General features: G+C 38.9%; 2 protein-coding genes across 4 annotated transcripts; both read left to right on the forward strand.

The window, feature by feature from the left end:
• The first annotated feature begins 1587 nt into the window (after positions 1-1587).
• spty2d1 (SPT2 chromatin protein domain containing 1) lies at positions 1588-7690 on the forward strand. Its single transcript, XM_059334665.1, has 6 exons — positions 1588-2153; positions 2509-2623; positions 2709-4442; positions 7146-7305; positions 7385-7462; positions 7555-7690. The coding sequence occupies exons 1-6, from the start codon at positions 2088-2090 to the stop codon at positions 7646-7648; spliced, it is 2247 nt and encodes a 748-aa protein (XP_059190648.1). The 5' UTR covers positions 1588-2087; the 3' UTR covers positions 7649-7690.
• A 746-nt stretch (positions 7691-8436) lies between these two features.
• On the forward strand, positions 8437-17223 carry uevld (UEV and lactate/malate dehyrogenase domains). Of its 3 annotated transcripts, none has more exons than XM_059334666.1 (12): positions 8437-8616; positions 11344-11428; positions 11513-11578; positions 11665-11828; positions 11953-12106; positions 12183-12277; positions 12395-12500; positions 12846-13016; positions 14686-14850; positions 15128-15215; positions 15944-16067; positions 16366-17223. In XM_059334666.1, the coding sequence occupies exons 1-12, from the start codon at positions 8575-8577 to the stop codon at positions 16528-16530; spliced, it is 1425 nt and encodes a 474-aa protein (XP_059190649.1). In that variant the 5' UTR covers positions 8437-8574; the 3' UTR covers positions 16531-17223. The 3 variants fall into 3 exon arrangements, 2 of the variants coding, with proteins under 2 accessions (XP_059190649.1, XP_059190650.1); XM_059334667.1 differs by having other exon boundaries at positions 11953-12094; XR_009394529.1 differs by having other exon boundaries at positions 8476-8616; positions 15112-15215; positions 16366-16504.
• Positions 17224-18526: the final 1303 nt, after the last annotated feature.

Genomic DNA, 18526 nt, shown 5'->3' on the forward strand with positions numbered 1-18526 from the left:
TGACAGGCACACAAATATACTCAAATATACTATTCTATTTAGAAAACATGTAGCAACTTCCGAAGTGGATGGCATTATTTATAATCCTGTGGAATATGAAACACAATTTGCTTTGAAATGTGCATTCATAATTTGATATTAGATTTTTCTTAATACCCTTGTTCATTTCCATTTCCCAGTAGGTTAGCTGAATTTGCATTTTTGTGTTACTTCTACCCTAAAGTGTCTTCATTTCAATAAAATCGTTTTCAAACTGAGGCCACGAGTTGGAGGTATGGGAGACACTGCCTGAATTGCAGGGAACAATCAGTGATGAACTACTTTACTCAAATACTGTGCTCAACAGAATTTGAAGTACTTGCATCTTACTGTAGTAATTATTTTATGCCACTTTAGACTTCTACTGTAGTACATTTAAGATGTTTTAGTTTTATCCCACTAAAACTATTGTTTGTAAAAATACAGCTTCTGAAATATACAATTTCAATACCCAAATATGTCATAAAATATTTAAACTAAATGAATTATTTTCTTGATAATGTTTGTGTGACTTGCTCAAGTACAATTTTGAAAGCAAGATCTGTACTTGAATTGAGTACTCCTACATGAGGGTAGCCCTACCTTTATTCAGTAAAATAGCTGCAGTAAATAGTTATACCACTGGAAACCATGTGCTTGAAACAGTCGAGTTTTAATGCAGGATATCCACAATGGTAGCGACATCATGTGGTCTACAAGTGTAAAAAGACCCTAATCCGTTATACACTGCCAATGACAAGAAACTAGAGCATGTAGAGTGCTCGTTAGATGAAGAAAATAGGCCTATGAATCAGAGATAAAGGACACGGTGGAAGTAAAGAAAGGGCTAACAGCAAGAGGAAACACATGAAGTGTGGTAGAAGTGGAAAGGTAGGCGATGTTTGGTCAGCTTCTTGGTGGAACTGACGATGAAAACCTAAAATACTGCAGGAATAAAGTCATTCCAGAAGATGGCAGTAGTTTGACATTAAGAACGCAAGCTGCAGTTAAAACCGTTAAAACCCAAAGAAGAACAAGAAGAAGAATACTTAAAAATATAATCTGGAAAGACATAATCAATCAGTGGAACCATCATTGGAAGAGGGAGATAAAGGGAGACATTTATACAAACTGAAAAGTGTAGTAGGGGAGGCAGGGTGTTATGGTCATAATAGAACAGAACAGGTTATTATAAGTAGACTAAGAATAGGGCACATTAGGTTAAATAACACACTTAATATAATAGGAAAACATGCAACTGGTGAGTGAAATTGTGGGGAGAGGGAGGCAGTAAAACATGTGGTAACAGCGTGTCCTGAGTATGAAAGGAAGAGGGAAAGGATGAAGGTAGAGATGCAGAAGGCAGCTATAAGAGGAGAAAATTTCAAAAATATAATAGAAGGTGGGAAATCTAGAGAAGGGAGGAAAATCCTTCTGATATTTCTTGCCACAACTGGACTTATTCAAATAATATAACAGAAGGAAAGTATGAAAGCAGTTAAGTCCAGCAGATGGCGGTAAATGCAACGAAAAGGATGCCAACTGCCAATAAACACCATAGAAGAAGAGGAAGAAGAAAACCCATAGAAGAAGAAGAAGAAGAAGAATACTGGCTTTCTGGCAGTTAGTCTCTACCAACACCCGTCTTAACATTATGGCCGAGTTTTTAGTGTTTAGACGGTAACATTAGCCTCTAATCGTTCGGATATTTTTGATGGACCTCACCTTCCTCTGATGTGACTTTGTGAAATCACTTCGTCTTTCAGGCTTCTTGGTTGGCTACGTTAGTCAACGTAATGTTAGCTAATGCTAACTCTGTTAGCATGTGTTATCGTAAGCCGATGAAGTAAAGTATCGTCAGTAGTTTGATATAGTTTTTCTTTCAGGGGACTTTGTTGGAAAAGGTGTTTTCCTTAAAGCTTTCGAGGTGCCGTTCGGTTACACTTAATTCCGAGCCGGCTTACCTGGTTTTTAAGCTAAACGCTAACAGTAGCTTTAGCACTGGGTACTCCTGGTTGAGTCTCGCTTGATTAATTTCTAACGGCCAGCTGTTATCACCTGCTGCCAAAATGATGGACTTTGATAATATATTGGACATTGCCACACAAAATCAGGGCGGCGGCAGCGGTGCACAGGTAAGTTATAAACTCTTCTCCATACTTTCACTCAATTTACTCAGGCCAAACAGATCAATGGGGGTTTGTGACCAACCTTGTGAACACGCAAATGCCAGCTCATCTGTCAGAAAGGATCTGTTAATGTAGCTAGCTGCTAACTCCCCCCTTGTGACCTCGTATGACTGGCAGACGTTTACAAAATGTTTGCCTGTCACGTTTCTATATTTCTAATCAATAGGGATCTTTTGACTTATCTGATGATTAATGTGTCCTTTTGTCTAAGTTATTTAAGCAATGCCAACAGTAAAGAGGCCTGTGTAACTACTTCATATTTAGTAAGCTGTAAATGTATTGTGTGTCCCTCTTTCGGCAGAAGAGATACAGTTTGCAAGCTGGACCCCCCAAAAAGGACCCCAGGTCAAAAGGTGTAAGTGCTTCTGCTGTGCAGGCGCTTCTGAAAAAGCAAAAATGTGATGCCAAAAAGAAAGGTAATGTTAAATTAATGTAGATGCAATAACTAAAAACTTGTAAACATTCTATATATAATGCATTCTTTGATTTTCCTTTTTTCAGAAATTGAAATGAAGAAACAGAAGGAAGAACTAGAAGCGAAGAGGGTTGAGTTGAAGTCGGACCGTAAAGCCCGAGCCATGGCTTCAAGGACAAAAGACAATTTCAGAGGCTACAATGGCGTCCCTGTGGTGGAGCTTCCAAAGAAGAGGAGAACAAAACAAGAAATGGAGGAAGAAAGATCAATGAATCATGAAAGATTTAGGAATATCTCAATTGACCCAGAGGATGATGAGGATAATTATGAGTATGAAAAGACTGATTCTGAGGAAGAGGAGGAGCCAGAACCACGGAGACCTGTAAAAAACGCAGGTTTTAGTGGGAATAGTAGTGGCAGCAGCAGCAAGCCCTCCTTTAAAAAATCCAGTGGACCTCCTAAGCCCCCTCCACCTCCCATGAACTTTGCAGAATTACTCAAATTGGCAGAGAAGAAGCAGTTTGAGCCAGTTGAGGTAAAAACCAAGGCAGTAAAAAAAGAAGGAAGACTCAGAACAGCTGACGAGATAAGGGAACTGGAGATGGAGCGCAAGGCCAAGAGATATGACCCAAAGGGAGAGCGAGAGAGGGAAACCAAGTCTCAGTCTAGCTCTAGTTCAATCAGAAAAAACACTTTGGAAAAGGAGCAGAAGAACTGCAAACCACAGAAGAACTCTGCAGAAAAGGCAAGTCTTCCCAGTGGGTCAGGGAAGAAGGTTCTTCCATCACTGAGTGGTGACAGAGGCCACTCTTCTTCGAAGCCCTCTGCTAGTGACAGAGAAAGAGATAGAACCAAGGTGTCTCAAAGCGATCGCGATAGATCCAGGACAAGCTTCTCTAGTTCATCTGGTGCCATAAATAGTAAATTTCCTTCGAAAGCTGCATCTTCTCAGGTTTCAGCCAAACAAGAGGTGCTCAAGCCCTCATCTAGCCACAAATCCAGCACCTCAAGTGACCTTATGCACAAAAAAGAAAGCTCATCAAGAGCCTCAGGTTTTCCTGGGACCAGGGCTCCTGGTACAGCTCCAACAGGCCAAAGATCTCAACATGGGAGCTCCAACCAGACCAGGCCCAGTCAGGGTAGCTCAACGAAGCAGGGACCTATAGTTGGAGGCCACAAGTCTGGCAAGGGAGAACCACTAAGACCTGGACTTAATTCTGCTGTAAAATCAAGTGGTAACTCAGCGATGAGGCTTTCATCAGGCGGCCCTCCTAAGGCAGGGAGCCAACCTCAGTCAAGGCCGGGAGGAACAGTCCAGGCTAGATCTGGTGGGGTACCACAGGCCAGGCCTGGTGGGAGTGGCCTCCAGGGTGTCCCTAAAGGTGGTGGATCCCGGCCTCCAGGGACCGGACCTGGTCGCCCTGGTAGTGGAGCACCAGGACCTGGTCGCCCTGGTAATGGAGCACCAGGACTTGGTCGCCCTGGTAGTGGAGCACCAGGACCTGGTCGCCCTGGTAGTGGAGCACCAGGACCTGGTCGCCCTGGTAGTGGAGCACCAGGACCTGGTCGCCCTGGTAGTGGAGGACCAGGAACTGGACGACCGACTGGCAGTATTGGATCAGGACCTGGAAGACCCAAGTGCACCGTGGTGTCAGAAACAATTTCATCCAAGAATTTTGGTGGACCCAGACCAGGGGTACCTCCTCGGCCAGGCATGCCACCTAGACCCGGGATGCCACCTAGACCCGGGATGCCACAGAGACCTGGAATGCCACCTAGACCAGGAATGCCACAGAGACCTATGATGAACAGACCACCAGGTAAGAATCAGAGAAATGGTATGGTATAATACCAACAAACTGGACTTGTCTTTCAGCAAAAACCTGAAGTCATATGGTACATTTCAATACTACAATATATTAATATTGTAGTAATGAAGTAGGCCTATATATATCAATATTACAGCCAGCCAAAGTTGTGTTTTTTTTTTTTACAGTAAAACAAGGATAATTAACAGTCATATTGCTGAAAATAAAATAACATTAAGTTTAAGGATACAAGTGACTGAGGCAAATGTGCTTTAGCAAACGGGTTCATATCAATGAGTGCACTAGATGGGGTATGAGCTGCAGGACTTTTGATCATATTCAGCCCTTCTCTGCATGCCTGTTTGGTTCTTGCACTTAACCAAAGCAACACAAAGGACGGCATGCAAATGAACTGTCTTGCACAAGGACACTGTGAGCACAGCAACTTTCTGTGTTCGGGAAATCAATTGAAACGATGGTCATTCAGAGTATCTGTATAGTCCACTGTACCAATTTCATGGTATAGTATCAAAATGATATGCTATAAAGAAGGAAGACAGATATATAAAATATTTGTGTTACCATCTTTATATATATATATATATATATATATATATATATATATATATATATATATATATATATATATATATATATATATATATATATAAATAAGATGGTAACAAATATTTTATATCTGTCTTCCTTCTTTATAGCATATCGTTTTGATACTATACCATGAAATTGGTACAGTGGACTATACAGTAGTGTTCAAAATAATAGCAGTCCAATGTGACTAAACAGATTAATCCAGGTTTTTAGCATAATTTTTATTGCTGCATGGCAAACAATTTACCAGTATGTGCAGTAGATTCTCAGAAAACCAACAAGACCCAGCATTCGTGATATGCAGCTGTTAAGGCTGTGCAGTTGGTCAATTAGTTGAAAGGGGTGTGTTAAAAATAGCAGTGTCTGCCATTGACTTTACAAACTCAACTATTTTGTACAAACTTTTTGTTTCTAGGTTTTAGCAATCCTGTGAATCACTACACTACTAAGTTGTATAATCACAGTTTTTTATAACTGCTTCACATCTGTGTGGCATGTAGTCAACCAACTTGTGGCACCTTTCAGCTGTTATTCCACTCCAAGAGTCTTTAACAACATTCCACAATTAATTTACATTTCTTGGTTTTGCTTCAGAAACAGCATTTTTGATGTCACCCCACAAGTTCTCAACTGGATTAAGGTCCAGGGATTGGGCTGGCCACTCTATAACATCAATGTTGTTGGATTGGAATCAAGATTTTGCTAGTTTACTAGTGTGTTTGGGGTCATTGTCTTGTTGAAACACCCATTTCAAAGGCGTGTCCTCTTCAGCATAAGGCAACAGGACCTCTACAAATATTTTGACATATGCAAACTGATCCATGATCCCTGGTATGAGATAAATAGGCCCACCAACATAGTAGGAGAAACATGCCCATATCATGATGCTTCACTGTCTTCACTGTGTACTGTGGCTTGAATTCAGTTTGGCGGTTGTCTCACAAACTGTCTGTGGCCCTTGGACCCAAAAGGACTTTGCAGAGGATTCTTGTAAATAGATTAGCTTCACACAGACGTCTTCTAACTGTCACAGCTCTTCCAGGTAACTCCAGACTGTCTTTGATCATCCTGGAGCTGATCATTGGCTGAGCCTTTACCATTCTGGTTATTCTTCCATCCATTTTGATGGTCGTCTTCCATTTTCTGCCACGTGTCTCTGGTTTTGCTCTCCATTTTAAAGCATTGGAGATCATTTTAGCTGAACAGCCTATAATTGTTTACACCTCTTTATAAGTTTTCACCTCTCCAATCAACTTTTTAATCAAAGTACGCTGTTCTTCTGAATAATGTCTTGAATGACACATTTTCCTCAGGCTTTCAAAGAGAAACTGCATGTTCAACAAGTGCTGGCTTCATCCTTAAATATAGGCTACCTGTTTTTTGACAAAATTGATGACCTCACTGATTGAATACCACACTGCTATTTTTTTTAACACACCCCTTTCAACTAATTGCCCAACTGCACAGCCTTAAGAGCGTGCATATCATGAATGCTGGGTCTTGTTGGTTTTCTGAAAATCTACTGCACATACTGGTAAATTGTTTGCCATGCAGCAATAAAAAATATACTAAAAACCTGGATTCATCTGGTTAGTCACATTGGACTGCTATTATTTTGAACACTACTGTATAGTCCACTGTACCAATTTCATGGTATAGTATCAAAACGATATGCTATAAAGAAGGAAGACAGACACATATAGCCCAGCAACAAACTACAATAAACATCATGTTTACATGTTTTGATATATAATATAAAATAACAAACAGCCTCTGACAACAGCCTGAAACAACACAATCGGTATTACAAGGCAAAGGGTTTGTTTGCCAAACTGAATGAAGTCTGTCAGCAACACTCAACAGCTTTTGTCATTATTCCCGGGTCAGAGAGCGGCTATCTTTCTAACACAGATAAACAAAAACATATTTTCAATGTTTCAGTGTTCTTTTGTAAACTCAGTAATTCACAAAACACTGGCTTGCTAGTTTTATTAACTACCTCCCTGATCAAATGTCCGCTTCATAAAGCCTATTTCCATTCAAGTGTAGGAAATGGCCAAAAGCCATTTCTCATACTGAAAGTAAATTTCCGTGTCTGTTATCCAGGTACCATGTTACCACCTATCACATCTGCATACAAGAGAAAATACGAGGAAGAGGAAGATGAGTATGACTCCGAAATGGATGATTTTATTGATGATGAAGGTGACGATGCAGACAACATTTCCAGGCACATAAAGGAAATCTTCGGCTATGATCGTCACAAGTAAGTGTTGTCCTCAAATGTGCAAATTGCAAGTCATTGTGAATTTTATATTTTTAAAAAATGCTTTTGAACTCCTCAGATACAAGGATGAAAGTGACTATGCACTTAAATTTATGGAGAGCAGTTGGAAAGATCTGCAGAAAGAGGAGGCCAGGAGGTAAGTAAACCTCACAATCCTCAACTCGACGTGTTCAGTTTTTGTCCAGAGAGCTGTAGTATTTATCAGTTTCCTGTGTTTTGCCACTGTAGCCTGCGAATGGCTGTGCAGGAAGATCTGGAAGAGGAGAGAAAAGAGGAAGAGGAGATGAAGAGGCAAGCTTCCAAGAGGAAAAAGAAGAATTGAGGCCCCTTTGTCGTTGGAATGAATTAATAAAAACTGTCTCCTATAAGGTGTTACTGGGGGTCTGCCACCTGAAGCCCAGTCACTATGGCTTCTGTTGCTTTCTCTGTGCTTCTCTTCCTATGTTGGGACAAAAACTAAGTGGAGTGCCACATGGCACTGGATCCAGAGGAAAAGGGAAGAATGTCAGACAAGGACAAAATCAAAGAAAAAATATGCACAAATCATTCAGGCATTAGTTGACAAAAAAATCATTTTCCCTGTTATATTATTTATTTCCCCACAGAGTGCAGAGTTTACACTGTCAACAGTCCCATTTTCTTAAAAGGAACTGAGCTGCAAACAGAACTATAAATATGGAAGAGTGTGATTTTTTTAAAGACTAACAATGACATGCAATGACACATGTTGATAAACGCTATTTTTCAGCAAAAGCTGTTGCATATTTTTCCAAACAAACTTTGATTGTAAAGTCTATCCAGTATGCAGAAAACATTACCACTTGATGTGCTTTGTGTTTCTCTTTAAAGAGAGTTGAGAGAAATTATGGCTTAAATTAGTTTTTATTTGTCTAGTTTAATGTAAACATTTTCTCAGAGTATGACAATCTTAATACTATATACAGAACTTGGATACTACTACAAATGTCTCTTGTAGTAATAAGGCAATTTTTGGGTGAAAGCCATGAGTTATCTTGCCATTTCTTGTGTGAAATATTGTTTTTTTAATGTTTGTAGCCATAGACTGAGCAGCAGGACCTTTTTCCCCTTTTAGCTTGCCGTACATGACGTTTCAAGAGGGCGGGGTCAGTCTTCTCGCTGAGCAACTCCTGAAAGTTTGCGGAAGTTTACTTTTACAGCTTAAGTTGAAGTAACCCGTCAAGAAGGTAAAGTCAGAAAGACGGCTATTTTCCTGTTGTACTGCAATAGATGGACCTCAGTTCAGAGAAAATACAACGGATCCTCTCCAAGGTTAGTTATTTACTAGACAACCAGCTTTGATTCAAAGGACTCGTTCAAATTCAATCTGTTTACGTATAAATGCCGGTTAGCATAACATAGCATGCTAGTCCATTCACGCTGCTGTCAGCCTTCACCAACTGGCTGAACCAGCTCTAGTACTTTGAGGAACAACTCGGAAATATCGTGCCCTTACCAATGTCTGGAAAACGTATTTTGGGTGTTGTGCTTTACACACTTGGAACATTTCAGCTCGAAAAACACCCACAATAAAACTGAATTCTAAACAATGGTCACAAACCAACCCGCTGTTGAATGCAATTATTTTAACTGTCTTCTCTTGGGGCATGTTCTCAATTAATCCTCGATATTTAAATAAAGGTCGAACGAATTACATAATGATAAATGTTTTCAAAGGGAGTGATGGATAATAGAAAATCTAATTTTGCCTCCCCCGGGGTTAAAGTTGTTGTCAGGGTAAGATACAAAATTGTTCAAATTATATCAATTGAAAGTGTATTTGTATCCCCTTTGCCATCCTATTTTAAAAACTGTGATAGCAGTAATAATCTGAATATAGACCATTGTTTTCTTAAATGTTTTTGTTCATTCTAATGCCTGGTACAACTTAAGGTTCATTTGTTTGGACAAATATAATGAATACAACAAAAATAGCCCATAAAAGTTAAAACCATGGAAATGTCTAGATATCAGCTCTTAAATCAAACTCTTATGAGCTATTTTTTTTAATATTTGTCCAAACAAATGTACCTTTAGTTGTATCAGGCATTAAAAGAACAAGATATTAGAGAAAACAAGGGTGGTCTAATATTTTTTTTTCCATGACTATAGTTCCTGTGTTGCTGGCTGGTCCTTAGTGACTGACCAGTGTACAGGGCAGTTGATTATAATACATGATGGGTAGCAGCATAGAAACAACATAATCCCGAATGATCTTTTGAACCCTTAAAGGCTATGCATGCATAACATTTCTAAGCCTTGTACGACTGATGGCTTTTAATTTTGATGACATTTTTGCAAATGGGTTGGCTTAATCTGTAGATTTGCCTACAAAAGTTAGTTATTCATATACACACATAGACGTACGTTCACAAATTGTATATACAGTAGTGTTCAATATAAAAGCAGTCCAATGTGACTAACCAGATTAATCAAGGTTTTTAGCATATTTTAATTGCTACATGGCAAACAAGGTACCAGTAGGTGCAGTAGATTCTCAGAAAACCAACAAGACCCAGCATTGGGCAATTAGTTGAAAGGGGTGTGTTAAAAAAAAAAAAAAGAATAGCAGAGTCTGCCGTTGACTTTACAAACTCAAAACTATTTTGTACAAACTTTTTTGTTTCTAGGATTTAACAATCCTGTGAATCACTAAACTAATATTTAGTTGTATGAGCACATTTTTTTATAACTGCTTCACATCTGTGTGGCATTGAGTCAACCAACTTGTGGCACCTTTCAGCTGTTATTCCACTCCAAGATTCTCTAACAACATTTCACAATTCATTTACATTTCTTGGTTTTGCTTCAGAAACAGCATTTTTGATGTCACCCTTCAAGTTCTCAATTGGATTAAGGTCCACTCCATAACATCAATGGTGTTGGATTGGAAACAAGATTTTGCTGGTTTACTAGTGTGTTTGGGGTCATTGTCTTGTTGAAACACCCATTTCAAGGGCATGTCCTCTTCAGCATAAGGCAACAGGACCTCTTCAAGTATGTTGACATATGCAAACTGATCCATGATCCCTGGTATGTGATAAATAGGCCCAACACCATAGTAGGAGAAACATGCCCATATCATGATGCTTCACCATGTGTACTGTGGCTTGAATTCAGTTTGGGGCTCGTCTCACAGAGTCTACGGCTCTTGGACCCAAAAAGAACAATTTTACTCTCATCAGTCCATAAAATGTTCCTCCATTTCTCTTTAGGCCAGTTGATGTGTTCTTTGGCTAATTGTAACCTCTTCTGCACATGCCTTTTTTTTAACAGAGGGACTTTGCGGGGGATTCTTGTAAATAGATTAGCTTCACACAGACGTCTTCTAACTGTCACAGCACTAACAGGTAACTCCAGACTGTCTTTGATCATCCTGGAGCTGATCATTGGCTGAGCCTTTACCATTCTGGTTATTCTTCCATCCATTTTGATGGTTGTCTTCCGTTTTCTGTCACGTGTCTCTGGTTTTGCTCTCCATTTTAAAGCATTGGAGATCATTTTAGCTGAACAGCCTATAATTGTTTGCACCTCTTTATAAGTTTTCCCCTCTCCAATCAACTTTTTAATCAAAGTACGCTGTTCTTCTGAACAATGTCTTGAACCACCCATTTTCCTCAGGCTTCCAAAGAGAAATGCATGTTCAACAAGTGCTGCTCATCCTTAAATAGAGGCCACCTGATTCACACCTGTTTTTTCACAAAATTGATGACCTCACTGATTGAATACCACACTGCTATTTTTTTGAACACACCCCTTTCAACTAATTGCCCAACTGCACAGCCTTAAGAGCTGCATATCACGAATGCTGGGTCTTGTTGGTTTTCTGAGAATCTACTGCACCTACTGGTACCTTGTTTGCCATGTAGCAATAAAAAATATACTAAAAACCTGGATTAATCTGGTTAGTCACATTGGACTGCTATTATTTTGAACACTACTGTACATGCTTGATCTCAGCAACCACAAATGAGTCTGTCTTTTTACCCCCAATATTAGTACAAATTTCATGATGTTGCTATTGAGGAGCTGCAGAAGATCCATCGAATCTACCCCGGGATGAAACCATCCACAGGAACATACAGTGAGTTTTTCTTAAACACTCCTTTTTTCTGTACAAACATCATATCTCCTGCCGATAACTGACTGCTCCAGTTGTCAATTTCAGCATTCAGTGACTCCACCCAGAAAGATCTACTGAAATTAATGGGTACTGTCCCTGTCAAGTATGGAGGTAAGACTGTCTTCTGACAATACAAAGATGTCTCATGTCAGTGTGAAGTCATGAATATGTACTGATATCAGTGTTTCTGTCACAAGGCCGCTCCTACAACTTCCCCATTCTGCTGTGGCTGATGGACTCATTCCCCTTCACCCCTCCAATATGCCTCCTAAAACCAACCTCTAACATGGTCATCAGAGAGGGCAAGCATGTTGATGGAGGAGGGCGGCTCCACCTGCCAGGGCTGCACAACTGGGACTATGTAAGATTTTATCAATTTGAAATGAATATTTGAATATTGAATATTTGAATATGAAATTTAAAAATTGCATATAAGAGGAACTGAGGTATTCTCACCAGTCTTGCTGCTCTCTGATCTGTTACAGCCCAAGTCATCTGTGGTGGGCCTTTTAAATGAGATGATTGCCAAATTTGAGGAAGATCCTCCGCTGTCATCAAAGACCACAGGAGAAAATAAAGACCCTCATGAGCTCCTGGCTTTCGTTTCTAATCTAAACCTCAATGATGGTGCGTCACTTGGTATGGAGCCATGCTGTTGAGGATCAATAATCAGGTAATTGTGTGCTGTTTTTAGCTTAACTTGTGTCCGTTTCAGGTGGAAGCAGACATCATGACCACCCAAATAACAAAGTCTCAGTAATCGGGGGAGGAGATTTAGGAATGGCATCAGTGATGAGCATTTTATCGAAGGTAATCAATCACCTATTACATAATCCGTCAGGTATATTTTACCATCTTATTAAAATATGTCAAATCATCATATTCTTTTTCTGACAGGGATTTATTGTTTTTTTTTTCTTCATCCAGTGTAAAGTGGACAAACTAGTTTTCATTGACGTCGCAGAGAGTTCCACCAAGGGCGGCAGCACAGATCTAGAAATTTTCACCCTGCCCAAGGTTGAGGTATCCAGAGGTACGTCACTTTCTGCACTGTCACACAGAAATGTCAGCTGAGTCATCACTGATGTCAGATTGTTTTGAAAGTAGCATAGTGACATTGTGCTGAGGGAGACTGTCCTTGGTGACTCGCCTCTATGACAGCAAGCCATCACTGAATCTCAACCGGCTGCTGTTCTGTAGCTGATCCTGAACTTTGACCCGTCAGAGGGATAACAGACAACGATGTGTCCATTAGGGATTAATGGAGAGTTAACTGTGTGTAGCTAGAAACAACAATGCTTTTAGATTTGATATTTATCTACAAGGTTTGCTGTTAGATGTGTGCAGGAGTTAACTACTCTTTTGACTATTTTGTCAGATATGTCAGCTTCTGTAGGGTCCAGGGTTGTTGTGGTGACTGCGAATGCATGGAGTAGCGAGCAGTCGTACGTGAGCGTGGTTCAGACTAACGTAGACTTGTACAGAGGAATCATCCCAAATCTGGCACGTCTCAGCCCCAACGCAGTCCTGCTCATCGCTTCACAACCAGGTGGGTGTTGGAGGAAAAGGACACTCTCTGTGGAATCGACCACACTGCTTATTACTCATAATTGTGCCTCAATAGGGACATTTTTGGCTTTTCAAGTTTTTATTTTGGCAAGGGTGTATGTTTTAGTATGGTAGTAGGACTTGGCAATAAGTCTTTAATATAATGTGTGTCCAAAAAACAGACGCTCAGACCATCAATTCCCCATTGAAATCCATTAAATGAGAATTCTTGATCCCATGGCCATTACAACATTAAAGCATACATTCTATGTCAAGATTTCAGTCTCGATCCCTGGCTTAAAAAAATGTGGTTTTAAATATTTTCCACCGATTGAGCCATTTTTTCACATTTGCCCTATGGATAATGTAACAAGTGTGAGTTTTGTTTTTAATCGGACATTGCAAAAACAATCTAAATGTTGTTCCTAATCACTGACATATCCCAGTCTGTGAAAATAAATCTCCCCCAGCAAGACAGAAATTTTTTCATGGTGGCATTATGTAAACAAAGTGGCATTTAAATAATAACGGTAGTTATGGACTAAAGTTGTTTAAAAACATAACTAATTTAGAGCAAAATTTTATATTATATATTTATATGGCAGATTTTTGACATTTTTTTCCTCTTAACAAGAAAGCCTCTGATGCCCTTAACCCATTAAGGCCTAAAACGCCTGAAAAACCTCTGGGCGATTTTGAAAGAACCCCCTAAAACCTGAAGTTTTTCTGGAAATTCAACAGAAGATTTTTCAGCCTCTGTAGCAGATAGAAATTAAATTCAAAAAGTATTTGAGAGCTTATACCCGTGGCTCTCATGAGAAGTTGGGTTTATTTGTCCAAACCTTCAATAAAGTTTTTTAAAAAATCAACAAACTCAGCAAATGTTACATTTGACTGAATAAAAAATCCTATGCATAATACTAATACATGCCCATTAGCAAGACGCAAACATGATATGACCATTGGAAGAAATAGACATAGTTCTCATTAGCCTACTGTAATAAAAAATAATTATCATAATAATAATAATAATAATAATAAATAATCCTTTTTATATATTGCACTTTTCAGGGTACTCAATGACGCAAAAAGTAATATAAGAGATAAACAGTCATGATTTCTTATATCATCATCACAATCAATTATTATTATTATTAATATTAATATATTATTAATAATATTATTATTATCTCCAGATTACCACAAATCTGTCTGTTCTTCGGTGAAAATATGTCGTCTAAAAACATCCATAAATGCCGGTCGATTGGTTCCGAGGGTTCAAAGTCAGATCAGCAATAAAATCATCGGCGCTGTTTTCATCTAGATCGCTTCCGTCACTTACTGCTGAGCTCCTCCGCTATAGTCGTCTTCCTCCATGATTTCAAAGTTCTGGAAAAGTCCAACGTTGCATTGCGACACTCCCGCATGTATTCTGATCATGTTTCTGATGCATTTCATTGGCCAAGAGACCGAAAATAGTTGGAAAAAACTACAAATACTACAAAATGATGTATCCGCCGTCCCGGCCTTATGGTAGAGTGACGCAACATCGCTCCCGGTTTCAATGGTAGAAATTCGGTAATGCTTTCCCGGCTTAAATGGGTTAAAGTGAGTCACAAGTGTTAACCTTTTTATATTGTCAACCTGTTGTTTTTCTCATCCACTTCCAGTGGACATCATGACCCATGTTGCCTGGAGGCAGAGTTGCCTGCCTCCGACACGGGTGATCGGAGCGGGGTGTAACCTGGACTCAGAGCGACTCAGTCACATCCTGGATATTAACCTGAACACTCACAAACCAGCCTGGGTCATAGGAGAACTTTCAGAAAACAAAGGTGAGCCAGAAAAGATCGATTTAATAGTTCCATGAAGGCCTTGTGTTGCCTTGTCATTTAACAAATCTCCTTCATTCCCTCTCTTCTTCTTCTCTTTTCTTTCTTGGCCATTGTTTGGATTATCTGTCTTTCATTCGTTGTTTTATTTTATTTTATAAATAACCAGCAATGCTGTACTACCTGCTTATCTCATGCATACATTCCATTCTGCAGACATGCAAAGGTCCTTGAATAATTGATGCGCATGATCAAGCTTGTCAGTGTTTTTGTCTTGCAGTTGCTGTGATGAGTCACATTGGGCTGAACTCCAGTGTGCAACCAGAGATCGCGGCAGGATCCAACTCTACCAAACCATTGTTAGACAGGTAATGGCATGAAGTAGTATGACCTCGAGAGAAGGATTTAAAATTTGTAAATGAGTCAACTGGATCTGAAATTGTAGTCACAGAAGGGGTGGGTGATATGGCCCTAAAAGAAAATCACAATATTGCAGGCTATTTTTGCTATAACGATATTCTTGACGATATTAGGAAATACTTAAAAAGATAGAAAATATGATTTTTTTTTTAGTCTGTATAAATAATAAAAAATCTAAAATGTAGTTTGTAGTGCAAATCTCAATAGTTACCAAATACAAAAAAATTTAGTCTTGACTCGAGTATGAGCAAATAATAAAAATAACCATTTAGATGTTCCGGGGGCATATTTTAATGAAATTTTGTAAAGGAGAATAAAGGTTCTTGTATGTTTTATTTAAGGCATCTTATTTTGACAGTCTTCTTGTAAATTCTGTGGTGGATTCTCTTAACATACTGTGCTCTTATTTTGAAAGCTGCATGTGTTTAGCGACAGGGAGTAAGTAGCTTTTTGTGATTAAAACAACTTTAACCACTACATCAAGAAGTAGGAACATGATATGCATTTTTTTTAACCATAAAAAAAAATATACCGATATTATCGTGAACGATACGATATGACACACCCCTAAGTCACAGGTTAAGTGGGATTAGGAAGTGTGTCTTTGATCATGATTGACCCATTTATGATGGTTTTTGCATTAAAAGTTGAAGTGAAAATTTGTCTGTGCTTGTAGATCACTCGAGATGATGAAGAATCGTGGCCAGCGGTCGTGGTCTGTGGGTCTATCCATTGCTGACATCACAAACAGTATCCTGACAGATAAAAATAAGATCCACTCTGTCACCACACTGGCTCAGGTAGAACCACCAAGTGTCTCATATCAAAACCGTAGCATCATTTTCACCATCAGCCTTACTATGATCATGTGTTATGTGTTCTGTTTGACACATTCATACATTTAAGTGTAAGAAGTCAGATGCACCCTGAGGTGAAGCTGTCTCATCCACAGTCATAACAGTTTTTTTTGTAAAATTTCATTACTTTTGAGAAAGTTTTTAATTATAATGACATCTTACAGGATATTTTTGAAAGGTTTTTACATTTAAATATGATAATTGAAGATGTTACAAGCTCATTGTCTCCTGTTTGCTTTAGGGCTGGGGCGGCATAGGCACAGAGGTGTTCCTCAGCTTGCCGTGCATCATGGGATCAAACGGTTCCATGCGATTGGCCGGAGTGTCTCTGGGACAGGAAGAAGACTCTAAACTGAGGGAAAGTGTCACCTCCCTTTCTAACCTCATGGGTCAGCTCAAGATATGAAGGATGTGATTGTAGTTCAATTTCTGGTGGATCTGACCAGGTTGTCAGCTGCTTACTGGTAGGCAGTTCTCCAGTCAACACACCATCAGAAGATGGACTTTGCCTGTGCTGAAGTTAAATGCAGTTTCAGTTAGTTGCTAATACTGGAATTTTGTCTTATATGTATATTTTAATCATAAGATTGGTTTCCATATTTTAGTGGGATACTGTGTATTAAATGTGGGTACAATTATATAAAAATAAATATACAGATTGCATTTTGATTTTAAATTTTACTAGGACTGATTACACATTGTGTCTGATACAAAATTTGGGGTTTTCAGCTATATTTTTGTCTGAATTTTGCTATTTTAATCAAAGATAATGTAGTTATCCTTATTTTGGTACCAACCATTTTCTTTGTAGGAAATCAGGGTGTTTGCACGCAAGTTTGAGGCATGTATGTATATTCACCACAGGTGCTGGTGTTACACAATAGATTGCCTCATTGATGAAGGACATTTTGTATATTTTAATGGCTTTATTTTCCATCTAAGTGCTGTTTCTGAATTTAATGCAATAACCTTTTTTCAAGTGCCTTTATATTTATATCTTACTGTTTACTTTGTGTACACTGCATTGCACTGCAAGAACCTAAAATATGTACAGTAAGACTACAGAAGTTTGTGGGTGTGCAATAAATATCTGAAACCAGATGTGGATTGTCTCTGTGGGAAAGAGAAGACAATGGACGGCTAAGGTTTATCTCTTTATAAAACTCAAATAAGTAGTTGCATAAATGTACACAAGCTTTGGTCTGAGCCCCAGATTCATAAAAAGAGCAGTGATGTACAATTGGTGGTCAAGTCATATGACTAAAAAGATTCTCCAGAAAGCCAAACATACTTGTGTGCAGGCTGAGATCCAAGTTCTTGGGTAAAAATCGCAGCAGCCAGACCAAAGTTCATGAACAAATCGTGAAACATCTGTTAACATCACTTCTTAAGATGAAAATGATCTTTAAGCAGTAACCTGGAGCTCCTTTAGAAATCATCTGCATACTTACAGAGAACTGCAAAACCTCTTGGTAATGAAAAAGGTCAGTGCAAAAACAAAACTGATGTTTAGACATAGCATATAACATTAAATGTATATAACTGTATGAAACTATAAACATGTCTGACTTTTAGGTCCTTGTACAGTATTTTATGGCTCAACTTCCATTTTTCTACAACTATGGCTGTGCATATGAATAAATTGATTCATTTGCTTCTTTCCCCGTTCTGTGACAGTATAGAACAGTGCAATACGTAGTCTGTCCTGTATTCTTAAGTCTAGCTTACTATGTGCACATTCATAAATAGGCAGTATAGGTAGTATTTATGTCATGGTCAGGACTTCTTCCCAAAAGCCTCTCACTTTGTGTGTTTAAATGCAAGGACTTCATTTTCTAGAGGTGAAGTCACTTACTGTCAATATGCAACATGTCCGACCACTAGATGGAGCTACTCTATATAAATACTATGACAAGGGTTTTTACTTGAACTCTTATCTGTGCTAACAATATGTTGCATTCATTAAATCTTCCTGTTAAGTCCTATATTTCCACCTTAGTTAGCCTTGACACATGCATGTTTATATACATGAAACAGTACATATTGCTGTGAAATCAAGTGTCAGAATAACATATAGCACTGAAACCATTTCTTTGAAATGGAACATCCCAACCGGTCAATTTAAAACATTAAAAAGCAGAAAAATACCCACAGAGTGCCCAGGTGCTACCTGCCTGGGGGAATAAAGACCTAGCTAAGTTTCATGTGAATGAAACTTTCTTCTGTATTTACACCAGTGACATTGCAGCCCCATGTCTTTCCTGTTGCTGGTGGTTAGCAATTCTTTAAAAAGTTTACATGCAAACTGCTTTGGTGCAACCGAGTTTAGTGGTCCTATGGTATCAAGTATTGACCAGAAGAGAAACTGTGTTATATTAATAGTTACTCAATACATACTGTTA

This window comes from Centropristis striata, chromosome 6 (assembly GCF_030273125.1).
Source record: "Centropristis striata isolate RG_2023a ecotype Rhode Island chromosome 6, C.striata_1.0, whole genome shotgun sequence".
In the NCBI taxonomy this organism is placed as follows: Eukaryota; Metazoa; Chordata; class Actinopteri; order Perciformes; family Serranidae; genus Centropristis; species Centropristis striata.